Genomic DNA, 13966 nt, shown 5'->3' with positions numbered 1-13966 from the left:
CAGCCGATGCAAACATGCAGAAAATAAATACCTATGTGAACCAGATGGGGGCGCCAAAACATTACAATTGCAACCATTTATTTTCTCACAATAATAAATCTCTGTCATCTTCAATTCTCCAACTATTTCATACTGGTTTATATGTAGTTCTACATCAGCTGCTGAGTAGTTAATGGCAACAGAAATAGTCCTCCTCCATCTGACCCTGACCTTTAACCTCTGTGTGAAGGGATGCTTGTGTAACATGTATGTTAACATGTGCAAGGGCAACCTTTTGAATATAATACATGTGCTACACAAACCATAAGGTCCCATTTCATATCTGCTGCTATGAAACCAGTGATACTGCGGGGTGTTTTGTACGCTTGCGTGAAACGTCAGTGGTGTGTATGCGGCTGGAGGAGGAGGAGGAGGAGGAGGCGGAGGATGGGACACTGCTGATGCTGATGCGAGAGCTTTCGGTGTCTGTGATCAACATCGGTGGACTGGCTGCCAAACGATGGAGCTTTTTAATCATATTTTTACACCCCTTTTGTTTCGTTCTCGGCTTCGACGCGGGACGCTGTGACGGATGTGATTTGTGAGGCGAGGATCATCAGAGGGATTTGACGAGGAAATAACGGTTTCGTCTCGTCACTCGTCTGGCCTGTCTTGTCACTGACACAGGTGGATTGGCGCTGGAAAACGGCAACGAAATGAAGACATAATCTCGGACTATCACAGAGGCGACACTTTTCGTGGTTACCTCCTCAACAGTAGGATATCGACGCTACCATTTTGTTTAATTTTATCGGGAGACGAAGAAGCTGGACGGTCTGGTGTTAGCTCGCTAATAGGCTAATTTCGCTAGCTAGTCAGTTAGCAGCTCCTCCGGCCAATGGCACGGAAGAAGTGGGATGCTCGAAGGAGGAGTTAACGTTAGTTGCTAGCATAAATTCACTGGAAGGTTTGTCGGCGTTTTGTTTAGTGAAACCGCCTCGCAATGAGATATTTAACATGACAGCTCGGGGTTAATTTAGGTGTCGACAACACTGGTCACTCTGTTTCCTCGCTGCACTTTCGCCTCTTCCGCAAATTAGCTTGCGATGGATAAGATTGGATAAGCGGCTAAGAAAGCTAATGTTGACAAACACCGGGGACTTAACGCGTTAATTTGTGTTATTTAAAGCTGGCTCTCGAGCTGAGATGCTGTCGACCGTTTTTGTCTGTTAATATCTGACTCTGAGGTGAAGCATGTTGACGTTGGATGTGCTGAAGCTGAAACATTTGGCACCAACCAGGAGCGGACCTGCCATGACAGAGAGGCACACAGTAGGTCAACACACATTAATATCAACACGGCTATGAAAGTAGGGTGAATTTTTAATTTAGGCAACACTGACATCGTTTCTAAACCAACCTACCTTACTGAAACTACCCCTGCTAGTCTACTTTATACTTAAATTAAACAGTCACAACACCTGCCTGCAGCTTTTACATGTCAATGCTTGTGGGACATCCACACATTCATTTTAAGATGCCACCGGAGATGTGTGTAGCCATTTAAAAACATGGCATTAAAGCTGAAGAACTGGACAGCAGTGAGATAATACAGCAGCTTTCTGAAGTGAGTAAAGTGGAGCAGCCAGTATAAATGGAGCCGACAGTTGTGTCTGGCCCTTTGGGGCACACACAGTGGGAGACAGACCAGCCATTTCCTCTCGGGTTTCACAATCTGGATTCAGACAATGAAGGTGTGCTCTGTCAAAATAAGGGTGACCAGACAGGTTTGGATTTCAGAAAAGGCGACCAGTGTGAAACATCCCAGCAAAACGATGAAGAAATTATATACCAGGACGAGCCAGTGGAGTTGGACAACCTCATCAATATCACTGGTTTTTCTTGTGGAGATTTGCAGTTTGAAGGAAATCAGTGTAGTATTTCCAAAGCTTCTCTCCATGGTACTCATATAGAGGAGTTGTCCTTCATAGAAAAAACTGAAGGACCTGATGAACTGAGTGACTGCACTTTGTCGTGGCTGTTTTCTTCCAACTTCACTGATGTGGTTGGGAAAAACCCTGCCCATGAGGATCTGAGTCTGACTCAGGAGGCCCAGCTTGAGAGCACAGATGCCCTCAGTAGTCAGGCTGAGCTAATAAGCATCAGCGCACCGGTCTCTCCATCAAAGATATCCGAAAAGAATCCAGAGACCGACAGGGCAGATCCATTTTTATTGGTAGATCTCCTCTCAGATCAACCCCTGGAGTCCTCAGGTGAGGTGAACCCACAGGGTGCTAGTGAGGAGCTGGTAGACCTGTTTCAAGAGACGCAGGCAGGTCTTCCTCCCTCACAGAGCGGAGAGACTTTGTCACCTGAAACTGGAGACAAAGGCTTTTTCCCTGATCAAGTGACCGATCTGCCTGTTACTTGGAGCACTACCCTGCAAGGTTTACCTGAGAGCTGTCTCCCGCATAATCACGTCAACACGCCACTGGAGTGTTTCGAAGGATCTGTGCCTTTGTTGGATTTAGAGGTTCCGGATTTCGACAGCAGTCTGAGCCTGTGCCCTGCCAGTCCTCCCTCTCTTATCTGCACAGGTGCACCATTAGATTTATCAACAGAGGAGTCGGAGGTGGAACACGCGGGAGCTGCTGTAATTAGAAATGTGACTTCAGAGCAACAAGGTGAGAATGACTCACTCGCTTTGGGTTTGTCAGCTGAAGCTTCATCACTGACAGTGCCTGTGGCGGAAGATGCCTGCATCCAGGGTGATTTCACCAGCGAGAGTAGCTCTGGGCAAAATGAGTCTAAAGATTTGATGGAAGACAATATTTGTTCTGAAGCCAAAAATCAGGGGGATGAGGCAATGGCTTTGGATCTGTGCTTGACTGCTGACGAGGTCCACGATGAGGACACTTGGGACTTGAAACCTCAGGAGGATTTACAGAATGAAAGTGTTCCCGATCCCACAACTGAACAGAGGGAAGAGGAAAAGTTGACGGACAGTAACCAGCTGGAAGGATCAGATTGTCATGAAGCTGCCTCTTTTGATTTTTCAGTTCAGGACTTAGACACTTCTCCTCCCGAGGCCGGATGGACTAGTGAGCAAACTGTTGAGACAATTTCCCTGTCTAAGATGGTGGTAGATGACTCACTGCCAATGGTCTCAGCTGTAAATACGAGGGAGGAAGATGTCTCCCCGTTGAAAGCTGTATTCGATGCTTTAGACCAAGATGGAGATGGCTTCGTTCGCATTGAGGAGTTTATGGAGTTTGCTGCTGCCTATGGGGCCGATCAGGTGAGATGCCTTATTCTTCTGTTCACGTCCTAGTTTCGAGCTTGCAGCTGCTAGGCAATGCATGCTGAGTGAATTTCTGTGTAAAACCATATAAAGCTCCATATGCATAAATGATTTATTATTGATTTTCTGCTGAACCTCAGAGAGCTTCCTGCAAAAAGCCTGCGTAATTCAATCGACTGAAATCCATCTGGCTGATGACGCTTTGCTATCTAAATCTATTTCAAACTCACCATTTGTAAAGTGAGTAAATGTAGTTCAGTCTATATAGGTTTCTTAAACTGGTCCCTGATTATGAGTTTAAATGTTTCACTGAGCTGCATCATGTGTACGCTGCTCTGACATACAATGAGGCAGAGGTAACACGACCCCCGCTGTGGTGCTGGTGTTTTTCCTACACAGCAGCTCCTAACGTTCGGTGTAATAGATTTGGCTAATACCACGGAATATTAAAACCATGCCTGGATTAGTTTGTCGCCTGCATTTGGTGCGTGTTCAAGAGCCAGGATTTGGGTTATCATCCAGATAAGTCTGTCAAGCATATTGGCTGTAATGAATTTCTCTGCGGCCCGGCACTCCTCCATATGTCAAATGACAAAAACGCTCATGGGCTCATTTGCATATCCTGTGGTTTGGGGATTATCTCTTTTGGGATGGCTGATATGCCTCACTCCACCCATGACCCCCACCCATTAGTTGTTTATGGTCCTTTTTGTGAAAGTAGTTCCTTGCAAGTCAGGAGACAAGGGACAACTCCTAAGAGAGACCCTATTTGTTTCTTATCAGCCCATTGTAATCCGTCATTGCTTTTTCCCCTGTGTAAAGTTATTGACTTAACTATTACCCAGATCCTTTGAGCACAGTAGGCTCAGGTGTTAGTCTCGTTTTCAACCCCAAGTTAAGCTCAGAGTGTGTATTTGAGCTCACGGGCTTAGGAGTAAAAATGACGTCAGTTTCTTTTCCTGTCAGACGTGCTTCTCTGTGTGCCTGTCTAAATGTTGACAAATCAGACTGAGCTGCAGCAAATGATCACACCATTTGCAAATAACAGTAAAAAAGGGGTGGATGCAAACGGTGAGGTAACCTAACCGGTAGCAGAAATAAATACGCAACTGTACAGTGTGCCCTGATGAGCATGTAGGAGGTATCTGTTTCAGCTCATGTATTTGTCTCAGTGTTGTCATGAAGCAGTAAGAATAATCTAGTGTCACTTGCAGTGTATGTAATCCATTTTAAAACGTGTTCCTTTTTGTTTTAAAATGTTAATTTTAGATATGGGGTTGAATCAGGCAACATTTTTAATTTAGAGTAGGGATGAGATGATGGGGGTTGGCAATATCACTGGAGAGCTGTTAGCTTGTTTCTGGCTCACAGTGAATAAATCCTCACACTTATGGCACTGCAGTAGTGGTTTAAGTGGGGCTTTATTATAACAATATTTCCTTTAACTTTATTACTGTAACAGTATGTCATTATACCAGTACTTTATTTAATGTAATTGTATAACAGTAGGCACTTTGTTAAACTTCATTGTAAATGTAGTTTATTTAGTAGTATTTTAGTAAACTACAGTAGTTTTTCTAAATCAATAAAATGGTGGTTACTGGACAATCAAACATGTTGTCATGATCTGAATTAGTGGATAAGTCCTCATTTCATTACCATATGTTGGGGCTTATGTGCTTTTGTGTAGTACGTTTTCCTTAACCCTTTCAAACCTGGATCGACATCACTTTTCTTAGGCTGCTTTCAAACGTCATTCAAAAGTGTTTAAACCTTCGAACCCTGAGCAGATCAGCTTGATTTTCTTCAGAAACATGGAGAAAAAAAGGTAATAAGCAACTTTGCAAGAAACGTCCTACAAATTGCAAGAAAACAGAAGATTTAGAACATAGAAATTGCATAAATATTGATAATAACAATAATTAGAAATAAGCTAGGAAAAAAGGTCCAACTTTTTTTTGCAAATTTTTAGTTTAGGGTTTTTTGGACTTTTTAATTTTTTGCTAATTTTCTGGTAATTTTCTTGTACTTTTTTGCAATTTTTTTTAGGTAATTTTCTTGTTTGTTTGGGGTTTTTTTGCTCTTTTTTAGGTAATTTTCTTGTTCTTTTTAATAATGTCTTCTCATGTTGCTCATTGTCTTCTTCCCATGTTTTTGACAGAATTCAAGACAGTTTTCTCAGGTTTCAAAGGGTTACTGTGCTTTGGTGTTATGGCGATGTCACTGTCTTGCTAATTGTGTTTGTGTGCTGTTGTCCTTGCTTATGTGCTTTGTTTTGTGCTCTCGTGTGTGTTTGTTTGTGGCTATGTGCTTTGGTCTATGCTGTACTTTTGTATAGTACATTCTTAAATTTTTTGGTTATATGGTTAGGTCATTGTTTTAGTAACAGTGCTTATGTCTTGTTGTTTTGCCTACAGTATGTACCTTGTTGCTGGTGCTTTTGTCTGCTGTGCCTGCTCTGTGCTCATGTGCCCTTCTATGGACATGCCATCAATCTGTTTTTTATCTGTGCTTATGTGTTTTTATTTTGTCTTTTTCTTATATACACTCACACCACCAACCCTGCATGGCTTAATCTGGCACATTTACGTGACTTAAGTGATCATGTTCATTAATATGCACTGTCCCTTTCTAAATAAAATAAACATACACATAAACTTACACACCAACTGTAACAAATGCGAAAGATTTAAATAAAGCGTTGGCATAATTCATATCAAAAGGTAGGATGCTGTTTCAAATAGCTGAAGAGCCTGGCTTTTTTAGGTTGTTTTTCACTAAAAAGGATGTTCACTAAAAAAAAGATGTGTCCTATGAGGTAATAAAAATATTTGTTTCTTAACAAGGAAATCATGGAATTATGATATCGTCCCATGCTATCTTAATTTCAACTCTTTTTGGCGAACTCTGATCAAGGCCTTTGAGTGAGGATGTGAACTTGTTGGTACTCCATACACACAGAGTGTGACTCTGGCTCACTAATGCTTGTTAATCCCTTCTCTCCCAGTTCAAAGCGCCTCTATTGCCCCTGATCTGTCCCATGTCTAGCCGTAGGTATCTGTGGCTCCCCAGGCAGGGAATTTTGAAGGATTAAGAGTAAAATGTATTTTCCTGAGTCAGAGGGACTCCATGGTTTGGGTGCCAAACCACGTACTGCCCATGACCTTGTTTTGAGGGACAGAGGAATGGATGTTTTGTCATGTTAGTTTAATGTAAATAGATCCCACCTGTTGTTTTGTTAGGCAGTGCTAAAGGTGAAACATTTACATGACACTTAGGAGTTGATTTTATTTCAAAGGTGTGGTCCGTTTCACTGTTATTCCACTCTGTTTGGTTTCTGGTGGAGTTCTCCCGCTCCACTTCCCAGCTATCTAGATTCCAGCACTTTCCTTTGGATCATTGTTTCGTAAAGGTTTTCCTTGGACTGCTAACCAGATTGTGCAGATTGATTACTTGTGCTTCTCTCTTTGTGTATCCCTATCAGATATCGGGTTTGCAAGAGCTAATTTGTGCCCAGCAAACTCCTCTCAGATTTCTCCCGCGTTTGTGATTGGAGAGAGAGAGACAGAGGCTTTGGCATGTTTGCCTTTTTCATTTACAATAAGTAAGCATGCAGCAGACTGACTTATCTTCAGAATTTGTGGAATGTTATATAATGCATGTAACCTTTTAGAGGATTTGCTTTCATTAGCTGAAGTCAAGGACCAGTGGGAAAGTCAGGTTTGATCTAACAAGGCCGACATGCCGCTGAAGTCACAGTGCTGATTGTGTCTTTGCTAAGGTGGCAAATGGTTCTTTCCTCTCATATCAGTTCTCAATACATGTGTGCTTTTCATATTTGAATAAGCTTTGCCCTGATATGTCCTTGTATTTCAGTCATCTGTAGATAAAAGTGGTTTGAATAACTTCCATGCCTGAGTGGCTCAGATTAGTGAAGCTGTACCGTGGACCACAACGGTGAAACAAGTATTTTAGCAGTGGTTGAGAAAGCCACAGGGCAGGTCATACTAATTTATAAGCACCTCAATGAATAACACGTTCAACAATAGAAGTTTAAATTGCCAGTCGGGATGTGAGCCAAGAAGTGGTGTCGAGAGCTACACTCAGGATGTCACAGGAATTATTTCTCGGCATGATAAACAATGTTTGGTTTAGCTGTTATTTTCTTATTACTTCCACAAGCTTCACAGATAATTCTGTTTTCCGGCGAGCCCATACACAGCAGGCATTCTTCAGTACGATTTAGTATTTATATCGTCATGGTTTAGCTGAGGGCTAGGAGCGGGCCTTGCGTGTATTGTTATGTACCACTTTGCAAATATCCCAGCAACCTGTCAGACACAGCAGGAAGGTATTCATGAGGTATTTGCATGCGCGTTCGGCTGGTGCTTGTATGCCAAGCATGCAAATGTTTTCCCCAGAGTTCTTCCAGGATGTGATAGTGACCCTACACGTACTGCATTGTGTGTGGGTTGAATATGAGCATATAGTCTATTGTGAATCAGCTTTTACATGTATTTCAACAGCAAACATGACGATACATTGATCTGGATCAATCCAATGATGCACAGTGGAAACATTGATGCATATCGTCATATTGTCATCATCATACGCCTTTATTTTGAAACTCCCAAGGCATGACTGTGTCCAAGCGGACCTCCCACCTAAACATTCAGTGCCAGCAGCCTAGCGCCTGGCAGATAATAGTGAGCAGCCAAGAAAGAGACAGTAAGAGTATTTGCTGATATCGTCTCTTATCGATCACAGGCAAAAAATTGTCCTCAAATGTGAGATGTCCAGCAGGCATGTGCCAAATCTGAGAGTTCACTTATTGAAAAGATCTCCCTAGCCACCACTCACTGGTTTCACTCACTGGTTTTGACCCTAATTCTGCACAAAAGCCACTCCGAACTGCATTGTGGTCATGTCTCCTGTCAGTCGACACTCCCAACCCCACTTTGGCCAGCGTCCCGCCCCTCACCCGCTGCTTTTATGTACTGCCCCTCTAATCCACAATGGAATGTCCCATGCCCTGAAACATCCCCTCTCTTGAGTTCACTCTTGTGTGTATGTGTTAATATTTTATACCCTACGATGATTCTGCTTTTTCTTTCATCATCTTTAGCCATCGCACTTGGCCTATAATCATGAGTATCAGAGTTTTGTTTAGAAACTATTGTGAAATCCCCTCCAGGAAAGACTCTCACCAAAGGGTATTCTTCTGCATGGGGTTATGCACAACAGCGGTCTGTGTGGAGGCGGTCAGGCGTGCCCCGGCACTGATTAGACACAAATAGAGGAAACAGAAAAACCACAGTGCCTTCATTGCTCTGCTAAGCAGACAGAGTTGCCTTTGAGTTTAGTTTTTATCTGCCTCACCACTCTCGCCAGAGGCCACCTATGCTTGTTAGGTGTAATGATGCAAATTATTACATAATACAGTACATGATACAGCATCATTGATAAAACAAAACAAAACAAAACAAAGGCTGCTTTTTTAAATTGAGCATCAAATGGCAAAAAAGACATACGAACAAATTAGAAATACACATTCAGCCAAATACTTACAGAAAGTTCCATTATAAAAAAGTTTAAAGGTATTATTTTAAAGAGGGTTTTAGCTTGAATAACCTTCATGCCAGTAAACTCTGCAGTTACATAGCAAGTTGCAAGATCTATGAAAGAAAACAATAGAGGTAGTCAGCAGGACTACAGAGTACATGGTAACAATCAAAACAAGGATGAGAACATAAATTTATAATCCAGTGCACAGTAGTCGTATGTCCATTCAGTTGTCAAACCAATTTTTAAACACACTGCGGCTTGTACTGCAAAGCAGGATTTAGAGTTAGCGAGGTAACTTCAGGGTTAACTCTGGGTTTTTCGGTACTACGAAGCTGGTTCTCTTTTTTTTTTTTTTTTTTTAAGATATTTTTTAGGGCTTTTTAGCCTTTAATGTATAGGACAGACAAGCATGAAGGGGGGAGAGAGAGAGGGAGTGACATGCAGCGAAGGGCCACAGGCTGGAGTCGAACCCAGGCCACTGTGGCAACAGCCTTGTACATGGGGCGCCTGCTCTACCACTGCCACTGTGGCAACAGCCTTGTACATGGGGCGCCTGCTCTACCACTAAGCCACCAGCGCCCCAAAGCTGGTTCTCTTTTAACCGGGATAAATCATTGTAGCAATTTATGCTGAACAGTTAGTATCGAATCACAACCTGTCAACAACCCGACCTCTAACCAATCAGATCACTGAAGAAAAATGTATCCATGGACAAAAGTCCGGAGTCTCAGGTAAAAAAAAAAGTAGTGTATGTACTCTATTCTGTTCTAGTGATAGCTCATCTCTTATCGTATGAAATAACCTACTTCATTCATGGTTCTGATGATGTCACTCGTAATTAACACTGCCGCCTCTTCCACATTAACACGTTCGTGGCTGGATAGGAAAACCCAGAGTTGACTTAACTAGCTGGTAACCAGCTTTGTAGTGCCAGTTATCAAGACGGCCAATGGTAGGGTTAGTCAAGCCAGATAACGAAAAGAATACCTGGGTAAGCTGAACTGGCTTCGTAGTACAGGCCTCTGGCAGTCAGTGTAGACCCCATGCACTAAAATTGAATGTGAATTATGCGTGTTTCCATCAACTGGTTTGAAGCGAATAAACTGGGATACGCAAAGCGTAGTTTCGTCAGAAGTTAGCATATAGGCTACACTACGAATGTCTGTAATCTGACAGTAGGAAGAGTATAAGAAGTAGAGGTAGTGATCTAGAAACAAGTCGCCTTCGCCATCCATCCAGAGACTAGGAAAAAAAAAATGGAGAGAGGTCATAAGGAATTTGTTTTAATAAGGCAAGTTTTGATTGTTCTTTCACAATAGCTAGTATTGGGCATGTTTCATGCTGTCCAGAGACGAAGACAAGTTACAGCATTATGGGATTATATGGGAAGATGCAGACAGATGCTAGAACACATTCTGCAAAGGGGTTTCCATGTCCCTTTTTGTGCATCATCTTTTTCAAAACAGCACAAAACTGAACCAAGCGAGCATGAAAACTTTTTTGTTGTGTCGATTTTACCATTTCCATACAGCTTTTATAATGTGATACTTCAAAATGTGCATGAAAATACATAAAAGGAAGCATGCATGGGGCCAGTTTACCAGCTATGGAGAGGCCTGTCCTGGGTCCTGGGGCCAAATACAACCGAACTGAAATCACATTCACCTCTAGTTTTTAGGTTAGACCTAGAAATAGCCAACAGGCTCTGCTCACAAGACCTGAGGGGCCTGGCACTGCTGTACAGTACAGGCTTAACAACTCTGATATAGGCCATGGATTGCTTCCATATTATAGTAGGTTTACACTGGTCTGGTTGCCTTGGCTGTCACAGCGGTTCCCCAGTCATATGTTATTATAGCACACTGCCCGATTCTCTTACTGCAGATGCAATAATGAATAACAGTTCACTGCTTATTCTAACAGTTATGTAAAAATGTCATGAGGACCACAGACACTCAGTTAAATCCCCCTATCACACCTCAGTTTTCTCACCTCACCCAGCAGAGGTGTTTCTGAATAGCTTCATGGAACAAAATAGTTTTCTGTGAGCCATTGTGAAACGGAAAGATTTATTCACTCGCCTGACTCTGACCTCGGCCATGAGTTTCTTTTCCCCAGTTCAGCCTTTTAAAGACCCCGTTTCTGTTGCGAATCTACAGTATGAAAAGGGTTAGCATAGCAGAGATAGAAGTTAGATGCTAAACTTAACATTGCAGTGTTAACCACCACTCAGATCAGTCGCTCCCCTCCTCTCCCCGAGTACAGCTGGGCTTAATTCACCAAACCTAGATCATAAGCCACGGGGGTTGTCGGGAGTCAGTTTATTAGGAGTTTCAGCCTTCTCAGCCTCCTGAGTCACAGCTCAGCGTTGCTAAGCAGATCAGCTTGTTTTTATGTGTAACCGATATGAAAAAAGTGCCGGAGAGAGAGAGGCCGCACACAGAATGCGAGGCTTGGTGAAATGACCGTGTTCACATCGTGAGCTCACTTTGTTGAGGAATAAGTGAGCTGAAACCACAGAAACCTCGCCCCAGCATACTCTCAGGCTCCTTCCCAGCTAATTTTGTCAGTGATACACGCCTTAAATTATACCGTAATAATGGGTTAGCGTAATTTTTTTGGATGGATGACATTTGTCTACTATTTGGTTGCTCGGTGCCGCCAATAGTTCTGCAGATACAGGCGCATATGTAGTTGCCAGGTCAGGTCTTTGGTAGCCATGTAACTGAATAGTGAGCATTAACTGGGGCAATGTGCTAAGGAATTTGTGCAGGTGAAGGCTCCGATGGGATTAGATTTAATTTCACATACGCTAAGATTCGATTTTCAATCTAGAAACGACTGTTGATCCGAGAAGTGGTGGTGTTTTTTTATGCTGTGAGGTCCTGTAGTTACTGAAGCGCACATCCCCCTGTTGCCAGGTTACTGACTGTAGGAATATACAGTATGTAGGTGCACTTACGTAACCCATCTAACAGCTGAGAGCAGCAAAGTTTTTTTGCACAAACGGCTATTTTGCTGCACATTATGTACATGCATGCATTTAACAAATGTGTATTCAGAATGTCAGATTAATGTAACACCTAATGTAAGAATACAAACCATTTTTATGACCGTGGTCCGTGTGGCGAAAACACTATCTGCAGTTGTAAAGCATTTTTATTTTTCACGTCACATGCAAAAGGAATAAAGACTGTACCCTTTGCACACTTTAAAATCCTGGTGAACTCACTATTGCCCTGAATCCAATAAAGTCAGCAACACTTGACGTCTGCAAAAGCTGATTTTCTTCAGGAGGTCAGAAGTTGTTTTTTTATTGGTCTTTTTTTGCTCCTGTAATCAAAATCTTTGGAGTTCACGTCGTTCTGCAGTAAAACTGTCATGTTAGTGAAGTGAACTGCAGAAATGATGCTTATGAGTTTCATGTTTGGCTCAAATACTGGCTTGTTCTTCTGCATGTGCTTTTTCCATTGAAGTCAGTGTGCAGACATAGCAGTCCAGTCATTTTCCTCCTTGTGAGGAAAAACTTTGCATTACATAATTTATGACATAATCTTAAAGCATCTAGGCAGAACAAATGACAGGGTTATGGGAGAGGGATTTTCCTTCTGTTGCCATGATGAAATTAGTTCTGAATGTTGTATTGCTTTTATCTTTCAGGTGAAGGATCTGACCAAGTTTTTGGATCCCAGCGGACTGGGAGTGATCAGCTTTGAAGACTTCCACCGTGGGATCTCTGCAATCAGCAATGGAGGTGAGTCATGAGATGCAAGTTTTAGATTCAAGGCCTGCTATACATGTCTTTAATTGTTTTCCCTTGAAGCTCTTTATCCAGTGTTCCTTTTCTGTGGACTCATTTGGCCCGTTGTATAAGGCTCTGGGGGTTCTACATTTAATGATCTGTGAAACCTCCCTGCTAAAAATATTCTGTCATAAAAATGGCTTGCTTATGTCATGCGTAATAAATGCAGTAAGCTTTTATTGGACATAATAATGGCTGCATCACAAATCAAAGAGCTGTGATGCATGGTGAAATCCATATTCTGTGCTCTGATGCTGGTATTTTATCTGCCTGTAGTACTCCATGTGGCTAACCTGCCGTTAACCTAATTCTGCTGTTAATAAAAACTTCAACAGCAGATTCTCGCACCTCCATTTAGTCTCCAGCATCTGGCTCCATCTCTGCATCCCCCATGGCGCCCAAATATTGTTGTCAACACAGTATGTTCACATCCATCCCTTAGCTGACGGTAGGGATTTTGAAAGGAAAGGCAGAAGACTGACCCAAATTCTGTGTAACTGGGCTCTAAATGCTGTTAGTCTTTCTTTATCCACTTTGCTGTCCTCCTGTTCCACTTTATACGCTTTGAAAAACTGCCTTAAGTTGTAGTTGTAAGGACTCATAAACTGTACTCCTAAAACACGAACAATTTATAAGCTTGTCTTGACAGTTATGTCACCAGGCTACCTCAGCAGTAAATCTTATCTAAATCTGGAATTGACTTTAGTTCTGAACTACTTCCCATGGTCATAACAGTTAGTGAAGTGTACATGATGGATTAATGCTGCGTTCAAATGCTCCTCAAATGGTGCCATTTTCCGGGTTTGGAAGCCATTGTTCCCACTTTCGTGTGTTCATGACTTTCAAGTCATAATGTGGAAATAACATGGACGCTCCAAAGATGTGTTGTATTTTATTCCTTAGCGTTTAACGTCCCAGTGAAGATTCATGTCGCTATTCAAGTATGCTGAAACAGTTTGAAGCTTTATGTTACAAAGTAAATACATTTCTTTTTTTTAAAGATATTTTTTTGGGCCATTTTGCCTTTAATTGATAGGACAGTTAAGCGTGAAAGGGGGGGAGAGAGAGGGGGAGTGACATGCAGCAAAGGGCCACAGGTTGGAGTCGAACCCGGGCCGCTGCGGCAACAGCCTTGTATATGAGGCGCCCGCTCCACCACTAAGCCACCGACACCCCAAGTAAATACATTTCTAACTAATCTAGATCACTGTACATGGGCAGCCACTGCCACAACTGTTACAACCTTATGTCATAATTATATTTACATGTGAGCACAAGATTGATATCCAGTATGTGAGTAAATAAAAAGTATCTCGCCA

The 13966-nt window shown here is 42.3% G+C and overlaps 1 protein-coding gene across 2 annotated transcripts in view; it reads left to right on the top strand.

Annotated features, from left to right (window-relative positions):
* Positions 1-432: 432 nt before the first annotated feature.
* The window catches only part of rab11fip3 (RAB11 family interacting protein 3 (class II)), a 37851-nt gene continuing 24317 nt past the window's right edge, over positions 433-13966 (top strand). For both annotated transcript variants that reach the window (XM_050059968.1, XM_050059967.1), the window contains exons 1-2: positions 433-3277; positions 12506-12599. In XM_050059968.1, the coding sequence (XP_049915925.1) occupies positions 1634-3277; positions 12506-12599 (1738 nt within the window). In that variant the 5' untranslated portion in view covers positions 433-1633. The remainder of the gene's footprint in view (positions 3278-12505; positions 12600-13966) is intronic.

The sequence above is a fragment of the Epinephelus moara genome, chromosome 13, assembly GCF_006386435.1.
Source record: "Epinephelus moara isolate mb chromosome 13, YSFRI_EMoa_1.0, whole genome shotgun sequence".
Lineage (NCBI taxonomy): Eukaryota > Metazoa > Chordata > Actinopteri > Perciformes > Serranidae > Epinephelus > Epinephelus moara.
This window is presented reverse-complemented; position numbering and strand designations above follow the sequence as displayed.